General features: G+C 34.6%; 1 protein-coding gene across 6 annotated transcripts in view; it reads right to left on the bottom strand.

The window, feature by feature from the left end:
- LOC110449149 (very long-chain acyl-CoA synthetase-like) overlaps positions 1 to 21,418 on the bottom strand; it is a 22,259-nt gene extending 841 nt beyond the window's left edge. The window contains exons 1-11 of one of the 6 annotated variants that reach the window (XM_021495802.1): positions 21,312 to 21,418; positions 16,138 to 16,303; positions 14,739 to 15,003; positions 13,838 to 13,948; positions 12,166 to 12,381; positions 11,443 to 11,601; positions 9,479 to 9,603; positions 4,206 to 4,397; positions 3,324 to 3,429; positions 1,340 to 1,535; positions 934 to 1,031 (exon numbers count right to left, since the gene is read on the bottom strand). In XM_021495802.1, the coding sequence (XP_021351477.1) occupies positions 934 to 1,031; positions 1,340 to 1,535; positions 3,324 to 3,429; positions 4,206 to 4,397; positions 9,479 to 9,603; positions 11,443 to 11,601; positions 12,166 to 12,381; positions 13,838 to 13,948; positions 14,739 to 15,003; positions 16,138 to 16,242 (1,573 nt within the window). In that variant the 5' untranslated portion in view covers positions 16,243 to 16,303; positions 21,312 to 21,418. Of the gene's footprint in view, positions 1 to 933; positions 1,032 to 1,339; positions 1,536 to 3,323; positions 3,430 to 4,205; positions 4,398 to 9,478; positions 9,604 to 11,442; positions 11,602 to 12,165; positions 12,382 to 13,837; positions 13,949 to 14,738; positions 15,004 to 16,137; positions 16,304 to 16,427; positions 16,958 to 17,011; positions 17,032 to 20,380; positions 20,515 to 20,728; positions 21,107 to 21,311 lie in introns of those variants that run through there. The other 5 variants (XM_021495805.1, XM_021495803.1, XM_021495807.1 and 2 more) reach the window with 5 other exon arrangements.
- Positions 21,419 to 27,183: the final 5,765 nt, after the last annotated feature.

Raw genomic sequence — 27,183 nt, 5'->3', positions numbered from 1 at the left:
TTGATTTAGTTTAAGATATAACGATATAAAGAAAGACGGTATTGTTATCGAAGTTCCAGAATTCAAATATCGTACAACCCCGTTGCATTTTTACTTTAGGAACACTGTTGAGATTTGTTTATTTATTTCCGCTTATCATTTTTTCTATGAAAGTTATCAGAAATTACTTATGGAATGTGTTGTTACGTTAATAAAATAAACGTTGCATGTTTTGGCAGTGGATCGATGATCCTTAAATATTTGTTCGAAAACTAACTTATACACTTTACGACACCTAAACCGTTAATAGGGCGTAATCATTATGCCAAATAATGCAGAGTGTGTTAATGTGTCCCTTCGCACTGGGTACTTTACCGGTACGCATGCACAATACACTTTAAAATAAAGCTTATCAGTTGAAGGAAATCTATTTCTTTGAATACGTCTTGTAAACACCACAAGCGTGAATTACACTTGATAAATCTTTGTCACGGCACCAATTTGTCACAGGAAGGATAAACACAACTGGCCAGATCAGGCTTCTAACTTTAACTTACGAACCGAAGACGAATTTCTATCAACTTAGCTATTTTATTAACGGCGATCGGCTAATTGTAGTTTAACAATCATTTTACACTTTAAGAGAAATAAAGACAACACGTTTGTTTGCCCTTATTTAGCCATTTACCTTCGTAATTAAAAACTTGATAAATCTTAGTCACAGCACCGACTAGACATATTTTACTTGGAGTAGGAAATTCCAAAAACCGTACACACCTCTACCAATCAAGTTTTTTGAACTACAGAAATTGATCAAGTCTAGTTTAACTATAATTTAACAATAACTAGAACTTGGTGGAAGTTGCGTTTCCATTGTATTAAGTATACATATTTGTTGTTTTGATTCTGTCAGTAAGATGTTTGTAAACCATGGTGGTATATTGTTCGCTTTACCTGGAATGCGTACTCCATACACGTTGACATCTTGGACAAAGTCGAGTGCGCTAATGACGTCACAAACCTCTCGAGTAGAAACGTTTTCGCCTTTCCACCTGATGGAATCAAATCGTGATATCTCAAGCAATACCAACAAAAATGAACAATATTCCTGCCTTTGGTTTCCACGCAAATTTATTTATGACAAGACGTGGATGCAATTCATTTTATGTTGAAAAGAAGAATAAATTAAGCAACTTGGCATTATTCGCCTTAATCATTAAACAGATATGGAAGTCGTTAGCGCAATACACAGGGTGTTTGTCAACAACCTTATCTGGTAGAGTTATATTCCGAATTATTTCTGTATTGTATTCAGTCAATAGGATATATTTGATGTCATTCCACAGAGGACCTAATTTACCTGAACGTGTCCCCTACTCGATCACGGAAGTAGATATAATAGTCCTTGTCTAGGTATAACAGGTCTCCAAAATTGAAGAAACTGTCGCCTTCTTCGAATACATTTCTAAGAATTTTCTTTTCGCTCAGTTTTTCGTCACCCTTATAGAAGCCGGTGTACGTTGGTGGTATTGGGGTTATCAACAAGCCCTGTTCACCTGTGTTTGTAAAAGATAAAACATGTAATTTCCCTCTTTGGCAATCCTTGATGAAGGTAGGAATAATATAAATAAAAAATAAACGGGACGCACGCCTTCTGGTATTTTTGAACATTTTCATCAGCGATAGCGTTATATTCTTAGTACGTTGTGTTGAAGAGTTCAAGTGCATCTCTTATAATGTAGAATGTAAGAAGATTTTGTAAACTATTGCTGCAAGATCAACCATACACCGAAATGTTTTTGTTACATTAAGGTGGGTTTTTTTTTGCAGGAAGGGTTTTCAATATGTAACCACTAAATTGCGTTTTTTTGTAATTATTGGTTACACGCAACAATTGATTTATAAACACTTTGAGATTGTTTTGCATTAAGGAATACAAGTTTAAACCTTAACATATATTTCTTAACGTTAAGCGATTTTTATTAGGGAGTTTAGCCTATCTATTCGCATATGAAAACAAGAGATATTTGTTTACATCAAAAATAAGGATTGTAAGCTCGTAGCTTAATATATAAATGTTCCATATTAAAAATGTTTTACACTTATGCTAACGTCACTCCTAAGCCATCACGAAACCCTCAATGGTTGCCCCAATAGGCAATATGCAATATATTAACCTTCAATGTAAAAATAATCAATGTACAATGAGGAGTGCTACTGTACCCTTGATGAGCCATTTTATAATTAGGTGTCAAACTGTAGTCAACATTAACATAACATTTCTTTTCGGTTGAAACTGACCGTTATAAAACGAAGAGTTCATTTACCACATTGCATCAAACTGTTACGTACAATTATATCGTAAACATTACCTTTTCGTTCGTTTATTGTCGTTTCCTTTATTTTATGCTATTTACTTTTTACTAACTTCTTTTTGTGTCTATGTGCCGATAAGATTCCATTAATAAAATTAATGATACAGAATACATTTTTCAAATGTGTTTTAAAATCATATTCAAGCGACTTGATGATTTTTCAGTAAAAGCAAGCTTTGCATCCTAGGTTTTACAACATATATATTCTGTACAATAAGAAATATGTATAAGATCGACTGCTGTTACCGCGGGCTTCTTGATGATACTTAATTATCAAATTTTAACTCAAACTCGATATCTTGGAAATATATGCCGAAATATGAAAACATGTACTTGTAATGAATCTGAGGATGATGCACTCGAATTTAAGTACATGCATATTCTGTGTCCAGGATTATCATTTGTGACAAAAGCAAAAACAAAACTAAAATATTTCTAGAAATTGCTACGTTAAATGGCTTTGACTTTGATAAAGAGCCTCGTTCGTTATACGTTACCTGGTTTGACTTTGATACAGCGGCCTCGTTTACCATACCTTACCTGGTTTGACTTTGATACAGCGGCCTCGTTTGTCATACCTTACCCGGTTTGACTTTGATAAAGAGCCTCGTTCGTTATACGTTACCTGGTTTGACTTTGATACAGCGGCCTCGTTTGTTAAACCTTCCCTGGTTTGACTTTGATACAGCGGCCTCGTTTGTTTTACCTAACCTGGTTTGATTTTGATACAGCGGCCTCTTTTCTTAAACCTTACCTCGTTTGACTTTGATACAGCGGCCTCGTTTGTCATACCTTACCTGGTTTGACTTTGATACAGCGGCCGCGTTTGTTAAACCTCACCTGGTTTGATTCTGATACAGCGGCCTCGTTTGTTAAACCTTACCTGGTTTGACTTTGATACAGAGGACACGTTTGTTAAACCTTACCTGGTTTGATTCTGATACAGCGGCTTCGTTTGTCATACCTTACCTGGTTTGACTTGGATACAGCGGCCTCGTTTATCGCGGATTGGTGTGTCCTCGATCGGGTCATATTGTACAATGAAAGTGTCTTTGAACTCCGTACTGGCCCAGCGCTGCCAAATATAAGTACTTACATAAGTATAAACTAGTTCTCAATATCAAATTGAAACTAAAACAAAATCGTACATATAAACATACACATGCATGTGTATTACCCGAGATTTAACAGAAGAAAAATATAGAATTTGAAGAGCATTAGGGCCATGTAGAAAAAAAAGTGAATTTTCTTTTTATCATATTATTAACTCGAAATCTGAAGATTATAACTCGAAATTTTAAGATAATAACTAGAAAATTCAATATAAGGATTTTCATATAGTGGGGCGACATTACGTTGAGCCACACTTTTAGGAAGGATGTCAAGGGGCGAAGCCTCGGTTGGACTAAGAGGGGAGGGAGGGAGGGAGAGGCTGTAGCTGTAGAAATATAAAGAAATTAATATTTTATTTCAATATGAAATGAAACCGGATTACCCAGAGAAAAACTGCGTGCTCGGGCAGGCGACCCTATACCTTTATCACGTCCGATCGGGGAATCGAACCCCGGTCGCCTTGGTGACAACCCTAACACCCATAATTGGTTGAAAATATTACAATGAGATTGAAAAATTACCATTTGCATCATAATAAACCTAACGCGAGAAGGAAACACGGTAACATGGTGAAAATATTAGTATGAAGAAAAACTCTACCACGACGGAGCTTTCTTACAATGAAAGGTAAACTCTTCAATAGGAGGCAAACTATACTATGTGATGAATATATATATATATATATATATACATGTATAACAATATAAGTGAAATATCGACATTAAAAGAAATTCTCACCATGAAAGGTGAAAGACGTCCACATGCTCCAACTTTGTTTGTAATATTCAGTAATGCTCCTGTGGCTTCCGTGGCGCCGAATATTTCAATAATCCAAGGAATGTTGAAGCGTTTCTGGAAATCTGTCCAAATGTCCTGTCTGAGACCATTTCCGAACGCCACTCGAATCTTGTGGACCGGGTCGAGTGGAGTCTGTAACAAAGTAAGTATATTTCCAGTGGTCCTTCATGCTATTTAATTGTATGCTAAATCCAACATTGACCTTGATTTTCAAATTGATCCCATTAACACTTTGATTGGGACAAATTTACTATATGGTGTTGAAGTATTTTATTACAAAAAGTAACAGTAATACGGTAATAATTTTCTAAACTGTGATTATAACCAATGCGCATGTTTGGAGTCTTTGCACAAGTCCTGAAATTTAATGTTATTGTTTAAAAAAAGTAAGAAATGAAAACAGAATTTTTTGAGAAAAAAAATGAAAAAATGGCTATTTTATTTTTATTTTCATATATTTGTGAAATTAATGTTGCTATACTGTCAAAGTTTTGAAGCAATCAAAACCAGCAATATGAAACTTTTAAAGTAATAAAATTAACCTTGTTATGTAGGAATAAATATAAACGAACCTTGGTATGTAGGAATGACTAAATTAAACTTGTTATGTAGGAACAACAAAATTAACCTTGTTATGTAAAATAACAAAACTAACCTTGTTATGTAAAATAACAAAATTAACCTGTGATAAAGAAAAACAAAATTAACCTTGTGAGGTAGCAAGAACAAAATTAACCTAGTAATGTAGCAATAACAAAATAAACCTTGTAATGTAGCAATAACAAAATTAACATTGTAATGTAGCAAAACAAAATCAACCTTGTAATGTAGCAATAACAAAATTAACATTGTAATGTAGCAAAACAAAATCAACCTTGTAATGTAGCAATAACAAAATTAACCTAGTGACGTAACAATAACAAAATTAACAATGTTATGTCGCATTAACAAAATTAACCTTATTATGTAGGAAAAAAAATAAAAAAAATACCTTGTTATGTAGAATAACAAAATTAGCCTTGTGATGTAGCAATAACAAAATTAAACTTGTTATGTAGCAATAACGAAATAAACCTCGTAATGTAGAATAACAAAATTAAACTTGTTATGTAGCAAAACAAAATTAACCTTGTGATGTAGGAATAACAAAATTAGCATTGTAATGTAGCAATAACAAATTAAACTTTTAATGTAGCAAAACTAAATTAACCTTGTAATGTAGGAATAACAAAATAAAACCTGTTATGTAGTTATCACAAAGTTAGCCTCGTAATGTAGGAATAACAAAATGAAACTTGTTATGTAGCAAAACAAAATTATCCTTGTAATGCAGCAATAACAAAATTAACCTTATCATGTAGCAAAACAAAATAAACCTTTTAATGTAGCAAAAAAAAATTAACCTTGTAATGTAGCAATTACAAAATTAACCTTGTTATGTAGCAATAACAAGATTACCCTTGTTATGTAGCAAAACAAAATTATCCTTGTGATGTAGGAATAACAAAATTAGCATTGTAATGTAGCAATAACAAATTAAACTCTTAATGTAGCAAAACTAAATTAACCTTGTAATGTAGGAATCACAAAATAAAACCTGTTATTTAGTTTTCACAAAGTTAGCCTCGTAATTTAGGAATAACAAAATGAAACTTGTTATGTAGCAATAACAAAATAAACCTAGTAATGTAGAATAACAAAATTAAACTTGTTATGGAGCAATACCAAAATTAACCTTGTAAAGCAGCAATAACAAAATTAACCTTGTTATGTAGGAATAACAAAATTAATATTGTGACGGAGCAATAACAAAATTAACCTTGTTAAGTAGCAATAACAAAATTAACCTCGTAATGTAGAATAACAAAATTAAACTTGTTATGTAGTAGTCATATAATTAACCTTGTTTTGTAGGAATCACAAAATTAAACTTGTTATGTAGCAAGACAAAATTAACCTTGTGATGTAGGAATAACAAAATTAGCATTTTAATGAAGCAATAACAAAATTAAACTTGTCATGTAGTAGTCATATAATTAACCTTGTTTTGTAGGAATCACAAAATTAAACTTGTTATGTAGCAAAACAAAATTATCCTTGTGATGTAGGAATAACAAAATTAACCTTGAAATGTAGCAAAACAAAATTAACCTCGTAATGTAGAAAAACAAAATTAAACTTGTTATGTAGCAAGACAAAATTAACCTTGTGATGTAGGAATAACAAAATTAAAGTTGTGATGTAGGAATAACAAAATTAGCATTGTAATGTAGCAATAGCAAATTAAACTTTTAATGTAGCAAAACTAAATTAACCTTGTAATGTAGGAATAACAAAATAAAACCTGTTATGTAGTTTTCACAAAGTTAGCCTCGTAATGTTTGAATAACAAAATGAAACTTGTTATGTAGCAATAACAAAATAAACCTCGTAATGTAGGAATAACAAAATGAAACTTGTTAAGTAGCAATAACAAAATTAACCTCGTAATGTAGAATAACAAAATTAACATTGTGATGTAGCAATACCAAAATTAACCTTGTAATGTAGCAAAAAAAAAATTAACATTGTAATGTAGCAAAACAAAATTAACCTCGTAATGTAGCAAAACAAAATTAACCTCGTAATGTAGCAAAACAAAATTAACATTGTGATGTAGCAATACCAAAATTAACCTTGTAATGTAGCAAACACAAAATTAACCTTGTTATGTAGCAATAACAAAATAAACCTCGTAATGTAGAATAACAAAATTAAACTTGTTATGGAGCAATACCAAAATTAACCTTGTAAAGCAGCAATAACAAAATTAACCTTGTTATGTAGGAATAACAAAATTAATATTGTGACGGAGCAATAACAAAATTAACCTTGTTAAGTAGCAATAACAAAATTAACCTCGTAATGTAGAATACCAAAATTAACCTTGTAATGTAGCAATAACGAAATTAACCTCGTAATGTAGAAAAACAAAATTAACCTTGTGTTGTAGGAATAACAAAATTAACCTCGTAATGTAGAAAAACAAAATTAAACTTGTTATGTAGCAAAACAAAATTAACCTCGTAATGTAGAATAACAAAATTAACATTGTGATGTAGCAATACCAAAATTAACCTTGTAAAGTAGCAATAACAAAATTAAGCTTGTTATGTAGCAAAACAAAATTAACCTCGTAATGTAGCAAAACAAAATTAACCTCGTAATGTAGCAAAACAAAATTAACCTCGTAATGTAGCAAAACAAAATTAACATTGTGATGTAGCAATACCAAAATTAACCTTGTAAAGCAGCAATAACAAAATTAACCTTGTTATGTAGCAATAACAAGATTACCCTTGTTATGTAGCAAAACAAAATTATCCTTGTAATGCAGCAATAACAAAATTAACCTTATCATGTAGCAAAACAAAATAAACCTTTTAATGTAGCAAAAAAAAATTAACCTTGTAATGTAGCAATAACAAAATTAACCTTGTAATGTAGGAATCACAAAATAAAACCTGTTATGTAGTTTTCACAAAGTTAGCCTCGTAATGTAGGAATAACAAAATGAAACTTGTTATGTAGCAATAACAAAATTACACTTGTAATGTAGAAATAACTAAATTAACCTAGTTATGTAGAATAACAAAATTAATCGTGTGACGTAGCAATAACAAAATTAATCTTGTGATGTAGCAATAACAAAATTAACCTTGTAATGTAGGGATCACAAAATTAACCTTGTTATGTCGCAATAACAAAATAAACCTAGTGACGTAGCAATAACAAAATTAATCATACTAAGTCAATAACAAAGTTAACAAAAATAGTTTTTTTTATGTAGCAATTGCAAAATCGACCTTGTTATGAAGCGATAACAAAATTAACCTTGTTATGATGCAATAAAATTATCGTTCTTATGTAGTTATAATCAAAACACGGAACATTTGATTAAAACTGCTTAAATAATACAGCAACGGTTGAGTTTACACAAATCTGTGATATAATCAAGAAGAATTGGGCACAAGTTTTATAACCTTTCAGACGTCCTGTTCCTGATAAATAATATACAAAGGTTTGATGATAACAGCAGATACATGGTGATCTTAAAATACTTTGGAATAAAATAAAAAATAAAAAGTTATCTGTTACAGTACCCAAAAGATGAGTTATTTACTTAAATGAATTTGTGAAGTTGGTATTGCCAGTTAAACAACAAAATATTTTGAACGAAAATGTAAATAAATACTATAACAATATAATATTCAAATTAATGCAATTTAAAGTAACAATTATTTAAACAATTAAATTTCAGTAATGTAATGAACCTCCTCCAATCAACTTATCCCGTTGTAATTCTTCTAATCAAAATCATTTGGCACAGACAGATGCTAATGATACAGACAATAATACAGATAGTTAATAAACTAAACATTGAAAACCAGTGTATATATGGCAAGCTAACTAAATTACTATCTAGATAATACTTAAACTACTACATATGTATCTTATTATATCGCCATAGTGATATGTAACAAACTATTCTGCAGAAAATTCGAGATTTCATTGAGACATACTCATACATTTGTTAATATTTTTTAGAGTTTTTTATGACATTAAAATATCTCTGTTGAGAATTTTTAGAGTTTATTATGACATTAACATATCTCTGTTGAGAATTTTGAGAGTTTATTATGACATAAACATATCTCTGTTGATAATTTTTAGAGTTTATTTAAGCAACGGATGTTTTAGAAAAAATCCTATTGGTATTAATGAGAAAACTAAATAAAGACCGGCAGGGCTTTATGTAAATTTGTAAGCAATATAAATGAGAGTTCGAGGACCATAACGATATTTGCTAAAATATTCATTATTTATATTTACATTTTTAGATAATAGTTATGCACAATTTAGTTATTTTGAACAGTTCTCTGAACAGTAAATTAAGTCTTGACAACAATGAAATTGGTGACGACACAATAGGAGATTGATGACGTTACATTAGCAAATGGTGTTATAGTTTCATAACAACATTTGCCTTCTCAATATATTGTAACGGAAGGAGGCAGATCATTTGTAATTATTGTGACATAAACAAACATTTGAATGGAATTTTTAGAGTTTATTGTGACATAATCAAATTTCTGCAGATAAGTTTTAGAGTTTATGTGACATCAATATACCAATTCAGAGAATTTTGAGGGTGTACGGTGACATAAACATACCTCCGGAAGTGCCATAATGTAACGAAAGAGTTCTCCGATATACTGTATGACCGTGACGTCATGCCTCCGGCAGTCCTCGAAAAAATGGCTGGCAGAAAACTTTTTACGTAACACCATTGTAGCTCCTGTAAGTTAACGAAACGGAATCATTCAATAATAAAAAACTAAACATTATATCATCGCAGTAATTAAGATCATTTAGATCATGACTCAGAATAAAGATTGAACCAATATGTAGAGCAATATTACAATGGATTCACCATTGAAGGTTAGGGAATGAGAAAAGAGTACACCTGCTGTTACCCACTGTATGATTGGAGGAATTGGGGGTTTGCGTTGGTGCCATTTACTTGGGGACACGAAGGCGACCAAACTTAATCTGCCACAGCCATTACACTATTTTGGACATTAATGGTTCTCTCTACTTCTAACTGTATTTTGTTTCCTAAGGCCTTGCTTGGCAATGCTTCAAATTTGGCTTTAAACATTCGTGATGAACATTTGCCTAATTTTGAGTCAAGGCAACAACTGGGAAACCCGTTGTCAGTATTATGTGACCGTGTGGAATGCCTAGCTGGTGTTTTCGACATCGCATTTCAGTGAGGTAGCACTATAAAGTCGGCATCAGGTCTGCGCTATCGCAAGGAGGTAATAAAATCGGCATCCCATGCCTCCAGCATATATACACACATGCATGTATTCATAACACGCATGGAAGCACGTCCCCATTTGAGTCCCTTTGCGTTGAATAAATCTTTCTGAACACCTTTAATAAACCCTCTTTTCCAGCTACCTCATAGATAAAAAAAAGATAGTTGTCTAACGAGGCTACCTACTGTTCAAACTCTATGATTCAAGGCCTCTTAAAACTTGAGAAGAAGATTTTTGAAGTTCGTAAACCGTAAAATCATTTTTTTTTTTTAATTAACACTTACCGAAAACTAAAATATGACTTTTGATATTAAAATGATGATCTCCATACCATAAGTAGATCTAGGTCATTATTTTCATAAAATTGGCAGCCATTTATCCCAGCATTGAACTTAAAAAGATTTGTTTAAAAATCTTTTATCAAAAACAGCACATTTGAACTTGGCCTCCTTCAAGAAAAAGACCACCAGAGAAACAGGTGTTCAAATTCAGTAGAAATATGAAACGTTTAAAAAGAGAATGTCGTTTTTTTCACAAGGATCAAAGGAAAAACAAATGGCGTTTGACGATATCGGTGAATGTTTCACGATATATATATAATAATAATAATAATAAAGGCTTTATTTATTCTTGATAACATATTAAGCATGAAGCTCATCTTACATATGGTCAAGATACAATGTATGATAAAGTGAACAATACTTACAGCTTTAATAAATATACATGTATAAAATACAGGATAAGGGAGGAAATCATAAATCATTTCAAGTAAAATTGCTTTGCAGATCTCTTAAATTCTAAAATGAAGTACAATTTCCAATGTGACTTGGTAAAAGATTCCATGTAAGGGGTCCCTGATATTTAAAAGATTTTCTAAAAATGTTTGTCTTATGACATGGCAAGTAAAACATATTGGTAGATGATGATCTTGTAGTTCAATCCTGAACATCAGACATATACGTAAAATCATTCAAATTTTGTGGAGCTAAATTATTAAGTATGAAGAATGAAGCTATGAAGAATGAAGACATCAAATTCATATAAGCAATACGTGTATATACAGAAAAAAATAGCTCAACATACTGTATGGTTACATATTTAAGCAAGCACAAATTTTAGTATATTATCGAATATTAACGGATAAGCTCATTGATGAGTTTGCGTACTTACAATATCAGCAATAGAAAACTTAATATAGCGCGATCGTAAATTAGCGCAATTTTTAAAGAGCGAAAGTGCTAAAATTAGACTATTGATGACGTATATGCGTTCACATTAGGCGAATTGGTGTCTGTATCAGCCATCATACCTACCGGTATAAAATGTGTTGAAGAGGCAGAGAAGCGTGGCGGCGCTGTGGTAGAGAGGTGTGACGATGTATACGACGTCAGAAGGGCTGTAGTCTAAAATACTATAAGTAACAGACACACCGATAGACTTGGCATGGTTGATGATCGCTGGCTTCGGGAGTCCTGTCACGGAACACAAATAAGCATGTATACGTATCTGAGGTGACTAGGCCTACCATTTAAATGGCCGAAGTCAATAAGCATGCATTTATGAATAGCAATTATAAATATAACTGTATCATTTCTTCAAATCATTCCTGATTCGGATGTTTGAGAATGCAAAAATAAATGTGAAAAATTAAAATTGATAGGTTTGTTCCCAATTTAAAACTTTCACTGCATTTTGATTTGTCTAAACTGTTAATGGGAAAACCAACAAATCTGATATTGAATCTAGCTTAATTGAATAGCATTTTCGCCAAGTTACAACGATAAAGCCGTGAACATTTTGAACTATTCAGTATAGATAAATACAACTACAAAAACAACTCTGTATGAATCAGTCGGATCTATAAAAAAGATTGTTTTCTGAACAGAAATATCCATAACCACTATGTATGGTATCATGAACACCAATTTATTTTCAAAGGTACCGCGGACGTGTACGTGTATGTACCCATGACACATTAAGGAGTAAATATATTCCCGCTAAAACGAATGTGATCTGCAGAATGTTGGAGGTGTTACCTGTTGTTCCTGACGTGTATATAAAACACATCGGTGACATCAGATTCACGTGAGATCTGACGGATTTACAGACATTCGTTGGCAGTGTACGTAAAATGGCGTCATCAAACGACAGCATGCCCGGTGGTAGGGTCTCCTGGGCCCTGCCCTGGACGTAGATCGGTACGGCTGGCAGCCCTTCCCTGACCTCCATAATGGAGTCCAGCAGTTCATCACCTGTCAGGTCAAGATAACAGAACAAGTAATGTCAGAATACAGACTGTAAATTACTGAATCATGTATGCTAGACAACCTACATGTACCAAGGCCCGTATTCATAAAACCGTTCTCCTGCTCAAGCATGGATTCTGTGCTCAAACCAGCTGTCTTGTAACTCATTTAAATCATATAAAACACTCAAACAGCAATCATAAACATTTGAAACAGTATTCCGCCTAAAGTTGCTTCATTTTCCCCAAATCATTGAACAAATAAAGTTATTTTATTTACTTATAACTGAAACAAGAAATTAGGCTTGAGCACAAAATTAATGCTTATCGGTATAATGAATACAGGGCCAGGTCATATTATAAACCCTGAATACTGTGCACTGGACATAAAACAATATGCCATTACCGAAGTGTAGACAAAACCGTGATTCAAATTCAAAATTGATGAAAGTATTGCAAAATAAAGACAAAATAAATATTTTACACAAAAACCATAGTGATAGAAGGCTGTAAATCTAGGTCAAATTCTAAATTCACGCCATCAAAGTGGGAATCTGACACGACGGAATCATAAAACAAACTTTAAGCATGATAACGAAAGTCGACCTCCATACTGCAGTTTCATATCGATTTCTCTGATAAGATCATGATGATAACGACCATACAAATGCTCAGAGTCATCATCCACATGCATCTCTCGAAGTCTCATATTACAAGTTTGTCCGTTAGCCAGTGATATGTATCGCCAATATCGTAACATTCGGAGCATGCCCATAATTTACGAATCAGCTATTACACTTAAGGTTGAGGTGTAGGGATGCTTCTGTCAAGAAAGGGAAAGCCAACACTTCTTCAAACTCTGTTTTCTGATTGGACAAGACGGGTGCTGTAAACTAGCTTTTTATTTGGTCGAAATTCAGATAAAACTGAATAGTGTCCGATTTCGATCAAACTTGTTTGTTTGTGTTTAATTGAACTACAAACACTCCTGTAATCTCTCTTTTGCGATTGGACATTACATCACCTAACCACCCCAACGATACCTACATAGAGGCCCCTGCAATAACATCGCCTATATACCTCCTCCATATACACCGTATATCGATAAATATTCGCCCTTCACCGGTATACTGAATATTTCTCGGTATACGGTAAAGAGGGGCTGAGGTGGCCAAGTGGTTAAGGTTTCTGACACTAGCACTCCACTACTGGGTCGCAGGTTCGAGTCATACGTGTGGCAGTCGACAGGTACTGGCCGTAGGTCGGTGTTTTTTCTCCGGGAACTCCGGCTTTCCTCCACTACCAAAATCTGGCACCATAGATGATAATAGGATGTTAAACACAAATAAACCCTTTGCCGGTGAAGCACACATCTAACCAGTTTTTATTTCCCCTTCAAATGCAACTTATGCACGCCCCTATTGAGATAACACTACCTAACGAACCCTATCGTCCATACATACCGGCTCCTACTATGATGACCTTGGCTTCGCTGATGTTCAAGGAGTGTAACAACGGTTTCGCCGTCAGATGGTAGTTGATGAAAGCATCCGATAGTCCAACCTTCAGAAGTCCTACGATTCAAATTGCATATATTTACATTTCCACTGCAAATTCCTATCTATGACCACAATTCGATCAGTGTCGTTTTGACGCGTCTCCCCTGGTCTCGATAAACATGAGACAACCGTTAGAATTAAACATTTTGGTGCCGTAAGGCTGTTCCAGGAATTTTGTTTGAGTTGACCACACAAACACTTCAATTTCGAAAATATAAGAGAATTTCTTTATTTAGGCCAATAATATCTAAATATTTAGATTGTAAATATAAGTAATGAACGGCACTAGCGGGCTTCATGGAATGTGTATGTAACCGATTTGCGTTCATACCTGCATGAAACTGAAAATAAAATGCCGCTCGATCCTTATATGAAACATAAGCTTCTCTTCCTAAGTATTGGATATCATACATTTAAAACAGAATCATTTCCTTTTGTGTATAATATTGTGAGCATGAAATATAACATTTACTATAATTAAAGAAAACAAAATTTCGATTTTGGTACCATTTGAATAAATTAACGAAATATCTTCATCCTTAAATTTAATTAATTTAACACTGTGTAAATGTGATGTTAATATACCAGAAGAACGTATACATACAAGTCATTGTACGAGATTGCACACGTGTTTGGTAAGGTAATTTTCACACTCGCAATAAAAACTATACAAATAGTACCAAGACATAGTGGTAAACTCGTACACACATGTAAGCCCAGGATGAATATTATGTTATTATTAGAGGACACGAATGAGGATTTCCAGGAACGAAATGTCTGTAAACATAAAGTGTTAGTTACTCACCCAATAATGTCCAAACGAAAGCCGCTTCGTTGTAGATCATTGTGGCTATTGTGGAGCTAGGTTCAAGGTTCCAGGTCAGAGCGAGGCTGGCCACGCGGTTGGCCATGGCGTTCACGCATTCGTAGCTGTACTGTTTATCCTCGTGAATAATGAAAGTCTTCTTTGGATCCCTGGCCACGTGGTCCTCAAAAACGTCGACAAGAAATTGTCCGGTCATAATTTGCTGACCGGCAATCTTTGCTACCCGGCTTGTTCTTCTAATTGTCTGAACGCGAATAAAGACAAAACAAAGGTATCAACTAATATTAAAAATTGATATATAATTAATATTTCTTCTCATACAACGATGTAGACGTAAAAAAATATTTATGACGTCAGTTTGCTTGTTCCATGCTCCATTTGAACAACAAAAATGATCATTTAAATCCATAACCGGGTATTTTATGTAAAGGGATTCACTTACACAAGAATTCGCTTCTAATTAATGTGTTTTAATCAATTGAATGATACTTGGTATATGAAAATCACATACATGTATATATTTTTTCCTTTCTGGACATTCTTGAGGGTCACGTTTTGAAGATCTTATAGGCCAACATGTATGAAACTTAAAACTTATAAATTAAACTGACCGCCATGTTAACAAAATAGTGTGCCAAATGAAGGTATGGGGATTTCCCCCTTGGTGTCAGATCCGAAGCTGTTTCGAGAAGCTGAACCTCAATTCTACTTTCGAGCGTAAAATTTCCTTATCCACATGCCTACATAATGACTAATTCTAAGTCGGTAATTAGGTAAACATCGACCATTAGATTGCGAATGCAACAGTAAATATTGCAGATTTTCTAGAAAACGTACACACAATCAAAGAAGATGTTTGGAGAGATCAGGAAAATATGATTTGTTGGAGTTATAACTTAAAAGTTAAAGCAGTTTGCAAAAGCTTTAAAACCATAAATAAATGAGGTGTTGTCAAACAAAGGATCACCGGGTGCGCCTTTGTGAAAAAGTTTACCTGCATTGGTTTTTCAGAACGGAAACGAGAATCTTGATTTCGACAAAATATTATCGTAGTATCCACAAAACCATAACTCGAATTAAAAATTGATAAAACTAGGGCACAATATGGACAAAGGATACCATTGAAATAGTACAAGGGGAATAAACCAGATGTCATGTCCGGTAGGATAAGTCTCTTCTGTTCTTCGATGAAACCCGCCATGTTAGTCTAGGTCACTACCAGTAATGCCACGTCCTCACATCGAGAAATAGGGTAGTGACAGCAAAACTACAAGGCACTCTAATGAGCATAAAAATGAATCATTTACCTTCCTATCACAGAAACCGGACATCATCATCAAAACAAAAAAGGCAAAATTACATAACCGGACTTGCTCACCTTGATGTCATCCACTATGTAAGGAAATAAAGTCTTCCATGCCAACAGCGCTGTGGTTGTTGTTCCCGCTACCGCTCCGAGCGCTATCTCCTTTGGTGTCGGCATCTTTGTGTTAAATGGTTAGGTTCAGCAAACCAATGTCTCCAAAATCTCCGAGTAAACCTGCCTGAAACGTATGATGCAAAATTGTCATACTATGTACGTATTCTAATGCAGCTTGACAGATGAATGAACATGTCGATATCTAAAGGTGAATTATGTTTAATGACACTGATATATGTTTACATTACCTTTGTACAGTCCTTTGATAAATCTACCAACTTAATCAAATAATAATAATTAAATACGTGCAAGACCTTTACACACGAATGCGTTCCAATCGGAAACTGTTCGAGTATTTCCGTTAAATTGTCTCAGTAATCGGGGACCAATTATGACGTGACGTCAAAGTCCATTAGGAACACCTCGCCCCGATTACAGTTCCTTCCAACAATTGTTAGATGACCGAATCGGCCGAGAAGTTCCAAGTGGTCAAAGTCATATGATGGCGGAAAATTTCGAATGGATTTCTACTGGTGTTCGTAGCCTGATGGAGCTGTCAACGTTGAAAGAATGATACTGTTCCCGCAAAATAAAGGCTTCTCTTCCAAATGATAAAACAGTTAAAATGGGAATCACAAACAACGAGAAAATAATAATCATGTTTTGGATGTAAATAGAATGCAACATTAATAAAACACGTACAGTTCCGTTCAAACACATTTTCCAATATGCCCTAACGTAACTAGTGTTTACTTTAGGCTTATCCGATGAACGATGTAATTTTTATCCTTAACAACCGGTAATGACGGTAATGAATACACAGCAATCTCACATGATGGTGTTTGAAGATAGCGTGCAGCCTAACTCATAACTAAATTCTCTCTCTGTATATATATAGCATGTACAAATCGAGGTCAATTAGGAATAACAATGGCGTATACAGTACACTTGTCAGGGTTGTGGTCGCACCAGTAAACACAGACTGACACATACTTCCCGCCCGTACCTAACGGTACATAATCCTAAAACTTACATCACAATTAGACCTGTCGTGAGATATTAATATACAACTTACTGTCCTTCAAAAAAAAAACCCCAGCAATACGTGACAAGATAACTCAGTACTGAGAAAAGTAGATTGGTTTCCGTTGGCAATTGTTTGCTACATTTGAAAGGTATTTAGGAACGCAAATGACCTAATAAACTTCTGGTTGATATATTACTCAACTGCCAACAATATAGAGAACTGTATCTTTATAGAAATTATATACTATTTTATTGCAAAGTTACGTATTTGATTGAAATAAGTTACAATTTATATTATATTTAGATAGAAATACATGATAGACAATGTATTTAGATCAAAACCAATGTTCACAGAATGTTTTGCCATTACAGAAAGCAATGTATACGTTATAGTTACAAAATGATACTGAAAGTTGTCAAAAATATGTTCTGTAATGAAATTTTGCTGAACCTAATCAGGTATTTACATATAACTATCGATAAGATCACCAAGCTGTATGGAACAACAGATGATTGGTGTTGCAATTAAGTTGAATATAGTAGTAACTGGCACTTTCTTTAACCGTCAACACGGTAATAAAATAACTTCCGCAGCCACAACTTAAACTATAACCAGAAAAGCAGACAAATACCCTCCACCTACGCAAAGAAATGAAAGAATAGTTCTTTAGAAAAAAAAGGGTTAAACAAAGGGGTTTACTTCAAAAAGGGAAGATGTCTTCATGCCGTTTGTGTCAGGATTTTGTACAAAATAGTTTGTACTTTGGGAGGAGTAGCGCGAACAACGGATTACTAATATAAGTAAGGGAGGTAACTCTTACTTCTATAATTTACTTCCCCTACAGTACAGTACTGCCATTCAAATTTAAATTCGAAATGGTTTATTCACACCCTCTTACTGCTATATGATCATTTGAATCAATGTTATGCATATGAATGAGTAGTGCGAACAATGTTTTTTAAACAATGGTGTGTAACTTTATAACTAGGAGACGTAACTTCAAAAGTTATGTACTTTGTTTTATTTCCCCTTAAAGTAAGTCTTATGCGTATCAATTGCAAGTGTTTGCCTGGTTTAAATACAGGGCTACAGCTGTGTGTTATCCCATTACCCTGTCAGCTGTTAGTGTCCCCATACCAATTAAAAGATAACAGTTTCATATCACAACACCAGACATCTACACACCACGTGCACACTGATGATAGCGACATGGATCAATCTAGCTGTGTAAATCATGAGTTATTTGCACATGCGTAAACTATCATCGTCCAATAACATCCGGAATCTCGTGTCTGATGACCGTGAGGTCCACACAACAAGCTTGTTTCCCCATCCCTCTGAAATCAAATGTGTGTCATATGTTTCAAAAATAAAAGACTGGTTAAACTTAACTATCACGATCTTATAAATAAAAATAAGAATAATACTAATCTTTATTTAAACTTGATTACATATTGAGTCAAAGACTCGTCTCCCATATGGTCAAGCATATTGAAAAATGTACGTTATATATAATCATTGTTGATGATTATTTGTTATTCTCAATGTCAAAGTGTTACAACAGTGGGTCGTGGTACGTACTTAAAAACACTTATCTAATAACACATTCACGAATCCTTTATCGTTCTCCCTGCGTTGTTCTATAAACAAATATATCAAGAAAGAAAAACGCTTTACGCGTGTCGGCCGAGTTTGTCCCGTGTTGGCCCATTCGGTCGATATTTGCCTTGTTCCGTCCGTCGTGGTTCAGATTTGCAGTTTCATAGTGGGGAAGATTTTAATTGTACTACCAATGTGTAAGAGGTAATGAATAAATACAACTTTAGGGAATATTTTGTTAGTGTTTTGAGTAAAATTATTCTATTCTATTTCGATGAAACCAGAATTTTCTTTTCCGGTTGCACGCCCCCTAGCAAAATTAAGGAAAAGTGGCATGGCCGCCGTTGCTTACATGATAACTCATTTACATGATCAACAGTTGATTTCGGCGTTATAGACACGCTACACCACTTGTCATCAAATCCGTTTATCTCAGGTATCCATTTGGGTGTTTAAGGTAATAGGATTGTGTCGCCATTTCTCAATAGAATTTCTTCAAATTTTGTAGTTATATTGCTTTAAAGTAAAGAAAAGTTTCTGCCACAAAAAAAAAAAAATATAGGCTGTCAGAATTTTACACTACAATTGACTCATTCTGTACAAATAATTAACATTAGTTAAGCTTAGGCCAGCCATTATATACACGTGAGAACTTGAAGATACCCCAAAACAATGAAATTGAAATTCAATCCTTAACGTGTCAGCATATATTATCAATATTAATTAATATTCGGGTATATTGATTTGGAGAAAATGTCTTGATACATGTAACAAAACAAAATAATCTTGGCAATGTTTGTTACGTAGTAACATATGCATATATATGCTCACCTGTATTACGGGTTACACTAAATGGAATCTAAATGGAATCTGTATCTGGAAGCCCGGGCATTGCAATTATAAATTGGTCGTTATATCGGACCCATATTGTTTCATGTGGTTTTAAAAGATGTTATCATACGGCCATCTTTTCCGCCTTATATATTGAAAAGTAATTCAATTAACGTGTCTATGTTGTAGGTAAAATAGCAGTTTAAATTCTGGGTCTTGTTCTCATTTCTAATTAAGATATAAACATCATACCTGCATGCATCATGAAAATGTATGAATGCGAAGGATTATTTTCCAAACATTTTCGAACCCGAGTTATACATTTCATCATAATATACAGGCATATGTTGATTATATCTATTCTACAACATGGAAATGAAACTGCCTTAAGCAATAATCTGATATGGAAATGTGTAAATTAGGATGTTACTTTGCACGCGTATACGTTTACATTGCGGTGCCCCATTTTCATTTCACCACCAAGCCGATATCACAGTTGATGTCCTAGTTCTAGACACTGCAGTCGATGGTCATGTCGTGCTAGAGCTTATAACATGGATGTATAGGTGGAACGTTTAGATATGTGCATGCAAGTGTGTACTTTCGTTCGACAAAACGAATTCGCTCAAGAACAATTACACAAGACCCATCTTTTACACTTTCAAAACGGTGATCTGTTACATTGGTCCACATGAAATATTAACAAAACTGTCGGCGATACTTTCACAACAATCGCTACGGTACCTGGAAAACTCGGGACGCGTTCTTTCCTGGAGGGGTAGTACAGATATGTTATCTTGGTAAAATACAAGTCACTTGCATCCGTCTCTGCTAGGGAGATTTCTCTCTCATGAATTCGGCAGTGTCGGAGTAGTTAACAAGAGGTTCATGGTTCGACCCCTAGCGGAGGAATACAAATAATGTCCTCTGTTAAAGTAATAGGTTTGATCACCCATATGAGTGCCTCTTTTGATTAGTCTGCCCTTACAGTGTGTTATCGCCATAGGCATGTATTTACATTAAACACTGATAACAGCGACAAGAAACTTCATATGACTGTACACACAAGAACAAGCACATATATATGCTCACCTGTAGTACGGGTTCACTAAATGGAATGCACATCTTTGCTTTGTAGGTCAGCATGTATTTCGCCATGTCAGGTAGAGATTTATACTTGTATGTACAAACGAAGTCCATATATACACAAGTGTATGTTTCGTGTTCGCTGACATGTCAATTATTTCCTACTTCAACAGGGGGACGTCATAATTCTACGCATTTTTTTTAAAGATCAGTATCAATAAACAGTCACTGAATTAAATCTCCGTTAACCTACGTGTATATTATTGTTGGGATTTCCCTGCTATTCCTCTCGCAAAACGGTGCGAATACTGTACCAACTAAAAAGGAAGCAGACCAGTATTGTCAAACACTTACGGATATCGAAAACACGTACAGTGACATGAGAATTGTTTACAGCTATATTTAGACCTAAACTAAGGTGTTCAGTGTAATTTTACATGTTTTATGGGTTTAGATCGTCTTACGGATTTTATTTTTACCGAAAGTCGATCTAAACCCCTAAAACATGTAAAATTACTCTGAACACCTTAGTTTAGGTCCAAATATAGCTGTAACAAATTCGCAGGTCCCATGATCGGAGTGTACTTACGGGAAATAGGACGATAGCAGACCCGTCCACAGATCTCGTCCCGGCAGCACTGAGGCAGTGATCATGAACTTCTGTGTACTTGTGTGGACACCTTTGGACTATGTTATCAACTCATTTATGCAGACTAATCGCTAGACAACTACCTGTCCGTTAAAGAAAGGATTGCAACTCGTGAAAGGTCGTAAAACTGTATATAAAAGGTTAGGACCTCAAGCTATATATTTCCTACAGTGGTCGTGTAAGATATAATCAAGTATCAGCTACATGTATATAGCTGTCTGATTCAGTGGATTATATTGATCACGATATGGCGAGTGAATAAAACTTCCTATTTCCCTTCTTCTGAGCCTCTCTGGAAAAAATATGCAAGATCTCCGCACCCGAGTTCTAAGTGACTGAAGCAGATGACAAGGTTGTGGCGTCAACTCCTGGCCATCTTTACTGATATATTACCAATTAGTTTAAATCTGTACAATAAACCCATCCTTGTTAATTAATCGCGAGTTTGGTTTGGTTCGATTTCTTTGTGCTTTACGTCCTATTAACAGCTATGGTCATTTAAGGACGTGCAAGGTTTTGGTGGTGGAGGAAAACCGGAGTCCCCGGAGAAAACCCACCGACCCACGTAGGTCTCGAACCCGCGACCAAGTGGTGGAGGGCTAGTGGTTGCAGAATGTCAGACGCCTTAACCACTTTGCCACCATGGCCCCTTAATTAATCTTCGGGAAAGAGAGGAATATGTTTCCCTACAGTATGGATAATAAATAAGTATAAATAATCTGAATCGTATAAATACTGTAGATTTCTCCAAATTACATATATAAGTATGTAATTCATACATATAACGTAAAGCTGTACGTTTTCTTTGCTATAAAAATCCAAAAGATCACACTAATTGGCGTGTTTGTAATCAAAACAATTTATTATAATAATGTACCGGTACTCAAAAACATACGATTGTGTTGTGTACTCATTAGGTTATATAAGAAATTAATTCCAAGCGGTATCAATAAAACACAAGCCGTTACTAAACAAAATGATGATTTCGGGACATCTCTCAGCTTTTTTCTTGTTTCGTTGTAGATATAAAACGCATTTGTATTTGGTAGGTTACTGAATGCCGAAGAAGCCTATATGATGGGTTTGATTTTTTTTGTTAATACAAATCGACAACATATTAGTCATGTTAGCACACAGCTAATGTGGCAGGAAACCGGAGTACCCAGAGAAAACCCATGTGGTCAAGATAGGTGACCCAAGACCATTTTACGTCCGGTCGGAGAATCGAACCCAAGTCGCCATGATGAAAGGTGAGTGCAGTAGGAGGCATGGACTCGTCAGGAACAAATTCTGGTTTCCCTAATAAATTCCATGAAACCTTTATCGCCAATCCTCTGTCCCTTTCTGCTTAGTTTATTCCCTCGTTCGTTTCTTGCTGTGCTATTTCTGTGTCAAGGAATTTGCCTTTTTTTCTACAGCATTAACAAAGTCGAAGATAAAAATCGATTCATTATGCAGTCAATGACCATTCGCATTCTTGTTGCCTAATTATAATGTATGTTTGTTCTCATTCGCTTGTCTATGTTATACCATATATGTAATACATACACGAAAGGAAATATTCCCTTACATTTTAGAATTACAAGAAGTCTTGTGTAAACATTCATATCACGATACAGGTCAGTAGTATAACAACACTTTGGTGTAGGGTGTTGTTATCTAATTTGAAAAGTAAAAGTTCTGGAGATGTTGTATGGTCCAAATATAAATTTATTAGAATAACTTACTCTAGGTCGGTGGGTGATTTCTGGAGTTTCCAAAAACATACCCGTACAGTCCGAGGCCTATCTCCTAACTGATGTTACAAATCGTGAACATGTCCCCAAGTAAATTTACACACTAGCAATTAAGTAATTAGTTTGAGTGACATCTGTCATTCATAGCAATCGGCCTTTCAGACCCAGGCCGTACCCGACCAGGTTAGCCAATTTAATTACATGTAGCTGTCCTTTGTCTGAGACTCAATGCAGTGTCCGATCTGGTATGACCAGTTAATCCTGTTACGTAATATAATTAAGTTGAAAGATATATGGTATAAGATGGACAAAGTAAATGCATTAGCTAGTCTGACAACAATGACACATGTCGACTTTAAAGGAAAAGCTTCATAAATAGAACTTATCTAAATTGACACAAGTTAATTATATTTATGTCACACGATGGAATAGATTAAATGAAAGTTTGTTGTTTAAAATACGCCAAATAACGAATATAATGAGATATTAAATTAAAGTAAAAATTTAGCACTTTTATCATAAAATTCTTTATGGTAGTAAGGGAGAGCTGACCTGAACCTTGTGTCTGGTAGGGAGACCCGGACTTAATTCTAATCACGAAATTATAAATCTCTGAGATGTCCCGCCTTTATCTCGTGTAGATGATTGGATCCAGGTTGATATTGACAGGTAAAAGTAAACGATAAAGCTGATTGTGCCATCATGCAGATAAGGTTTAGACAAGAATTGTCTGTAAAAAATTGAACGGCAAAGTGTTCATGTTCGTCGTTATAGTTTAGCTCTATATCAAAGCTCACTGTTCAAAGGGAAGTAACTGTAATTAATTTTGCTATATATGTTAGCGAGTGCATATTTGTAGAGTTAAGCCGAAGGAATGGTACCAAGTGAAAGGAATACACAACACATTTATAAACAAAAATACAACAAAAAATCAAGTGCTACAGAATACGAAGTCCACTAAGGTTTCATATCTCCACAAGCCAGATAAAAAGTAACAATACTGACTGCTGTGGCTACTGAGCTATTTCAATAACTAGAGTGTGACTGGAAATTTACATTTACACTTTTACTTTGAAAATAGTACATGTACGTTTTTCTAACACAACGTAGAGAAAAGTTTTTTTGATATGAAATGTATCTGTACGTCCATATATATATACTTAAAAATATTGTAATAAAAGAAATGTGATTTATCTAATGGATGAAATGTGTATGGCGTGAGAACAATTTACTGTTCAGAGGTTGAACCCAGGACCCCTCAATCCTTGCAACCTCCATTATCTTTTAAAATCTATATGTACATATGCATACCTCGATAAGATTTATGTATATAAACACATGGACATATGTTACTGAGAAATTAAAAACGTCTTAAAAAAACAAACAAAAAAAACAAAAACGAAAAAGAGATCGATTCTAAAAGACTATTTTTTTTATCAAACTACTCACTGACAGCTGAATAATACCAACTACCCTTCTTCTGTTAACATTTTATAATCAATTCAACGTAACTTTGCTTAATACTGTACACACATGTTCGATCAACCTGCCCATATATCTAAAAGCCAACTGTGGAAGAACATCAGACAGGAAATGCGCAATATACAAAACTTGACGCAGGTGAAGGGCTTGTGTAAAGACGGAGCTTTAGCGCTTTGGTCCTCCAGAAACACTAACTATGCTAGGATAGTTCTCAACAACTGGCTGAACACTGCCATCAAAACTAAGCCACCTAGTATGGAACATCTGTTTCAACCTACTACCCTTGCTACTTTCTAACACTGTCTAAATCTTCTCTAGTCTAGCCATGTTCTTTGGGGAATTCTCAAAATACTTGTACATAGAGTTGAGCAAGTCCTGAAACTTCAACAAGTACAGTACCTAACCTTATCTGCTGCTCCACCACAACCTAGTGCTAACCTATGTGCGATACAATGTGTAGCAAGCAGACCTGGCCTAACCTCCTTAAGACTAGTAACTACACCCGACCTACACCCCGTCATGACTGAAGCCCCATCAGTAGCAACACCAACTTGCCCTTCAACCTCAATACCCTTAGACTCTAACAAATCTAACAACTGACTGACTGGTAATAGATCCTGCATCTGAAACTGACAACTGCCGTATACCAAGAAACCTAATTGCTGACTCCAACCTACCACAGCCTGACTCCAAAAACCTGATAACTATACACTATCATATTCTGATGAACAGAGATATCTGTGGACTCATCTAACATCAAACTGAAGACCACAGAATCCCAAACCTGACTGACTAACCTTTTCTCTAGTACATGAGAAAGGGACTACTGGAGGTCCTGGATACTGCTGTTGTGGGTGTAGCTGGTATGCTTGTCTACAAAGAGGTTTTTGAGTTGACTTTAACCACGAAATATTAAAAAAAAGTAACGTACTTTCAAGTAAATGTATTATAATACATTTACATGAAAGTACGTTATTGTTTTATGAAACTATATATGAATTATGAGTGAAAAATTGAAATGTGAATTTTAGTTGAGATATGATTTCAATTCAATACTGATAAAAGTTACTTTTGACTTTGTAATATTTTTATTTATAAAGTTGATAAATGTTCGGTTTGTAATTATGGCTTCAATTTTTACATAATATCATGACAAATTTGAACACGCAGATGTCATTATTTAGAGAAAAAACCCAGGATTATTGCCAAATATAGTAAATGAGAATTCAGACCTTCTAAATGAACTGTTTTATTGGGAAACAACATACCTGTGTGTTACAGAGTTGATGCAGTCTCGGGACAACAGCATTGGGACATTCATCAGTGCTGATATCATGGCATTCTTGGATTTGGAAACAGCGGTTTCTCTTGCCTTGTCCATGTTGCCCCCTCTTTTTTCATGTACAATGCTGTTGTCACCTGTTAATTTAATGAAAATATTTATGAAAGTGAAGACAAGATAGAAGAGATCATATTGTAACAACAGTTTGCATTGATGTGACACAACTGTCAATATCTCTGTCAATGTAATTTCTCTACAATATGGCTCAAGTGTCTAATTTAGAATGAACTACTGTAGTCTTGAATATATTAAACTCCTGTGGTTTGCAAAACTTGCTTTAAAATTATTTCTGAATTAATATATCTAGTAGACATGTGACCAAGACTTTAAAACTAATAAAACATACATTTTGAAAACTAAATATTTCTTAAATATTACATTTGCTTAGACTCTATTACTCTAGTCTACTCTACCTTTCGTTTCTCCTTGTTAGGTGACTTAGTGCTTCTTCAAAATGCTACACCCTACAGTAAATGTATTCCTAACTTGAAACTCACAACAAATAGTGCAAAACATATGAAACTTGCTCCCTGATGGTGTGGTAGGTTTAACAGTTGGACTAGATTGTATCGATTCTACATCTGGGATTGGCCTAACCACGTTTTTCTTATCAGAACTAGATTTGAATCCGAAAAGTGACAGCTTGGCAAGTTTTGATGCATTGTTAGTACTATCACTGTCGCTTTCAAGCTTACGTTTCACCATGATGCTACGCTAAGCCTACGAAGTACCCGTGTTCAAACGGTGGCTATTGATTGATAAATGATTCAATTCATCATAAATCAACATATCCAGAAAGAATATGAAGTAAGTCATTCATTGGTTACATCCCCCTTTCAAGTAGATTGTTTACAGAAGAACAACATTCAAGTTTATTTTAACAACCCACCCTGCCTCCCAGAATAACACCGTGTCGTTCATTTAATAACTTTCCGCTTCACCCTGCCGTCTAGCTTGGCTATGCCGCCGTTTGAAGTAGTTGTATTTCAACCAGTGAAGCCATTCACAAACACTGTATTGTTTTTAAGCCGCTCTTATTGATTCTGTTCAGAGAACGAAATGACGGACCCACTTCCGTTCGGGGTGCGTGCGCATAATTCAGTCTTGCATGCTTCCGCTATATAGTTTCGTGATCGTTAATAGAAAGAAGAATCTCTGACACTCACCTGTGTCTCAAAACAGAATGTTTTTCTCCGGTGCATTCTACGAGTGTTGTGGTGGTGAACTTCGTGCACTGGGTTTGAGAGTTTTA

The sequence above is a fragment of the Mizuhopecten yessoensis genome, unplaced genomic scaffold (assembly GCF_002113885.1).
Source record: "Mizuhopecten yessoensis strain PY_sf001 unplaced genomic scaffold, ASM211388v2 scaffold4511, whole genome shotgun sequence".
Taxonomy (NCBI): Eukaryota; Metazoa; Mollusca; class Bivalvia; order Pectinida; family Pectinidae; genus Mizuhopecten; species Mizuhopecten yessoensis.
This window is presented reverse-complemented; position numbering and strand designations above follow the sequence as displayed.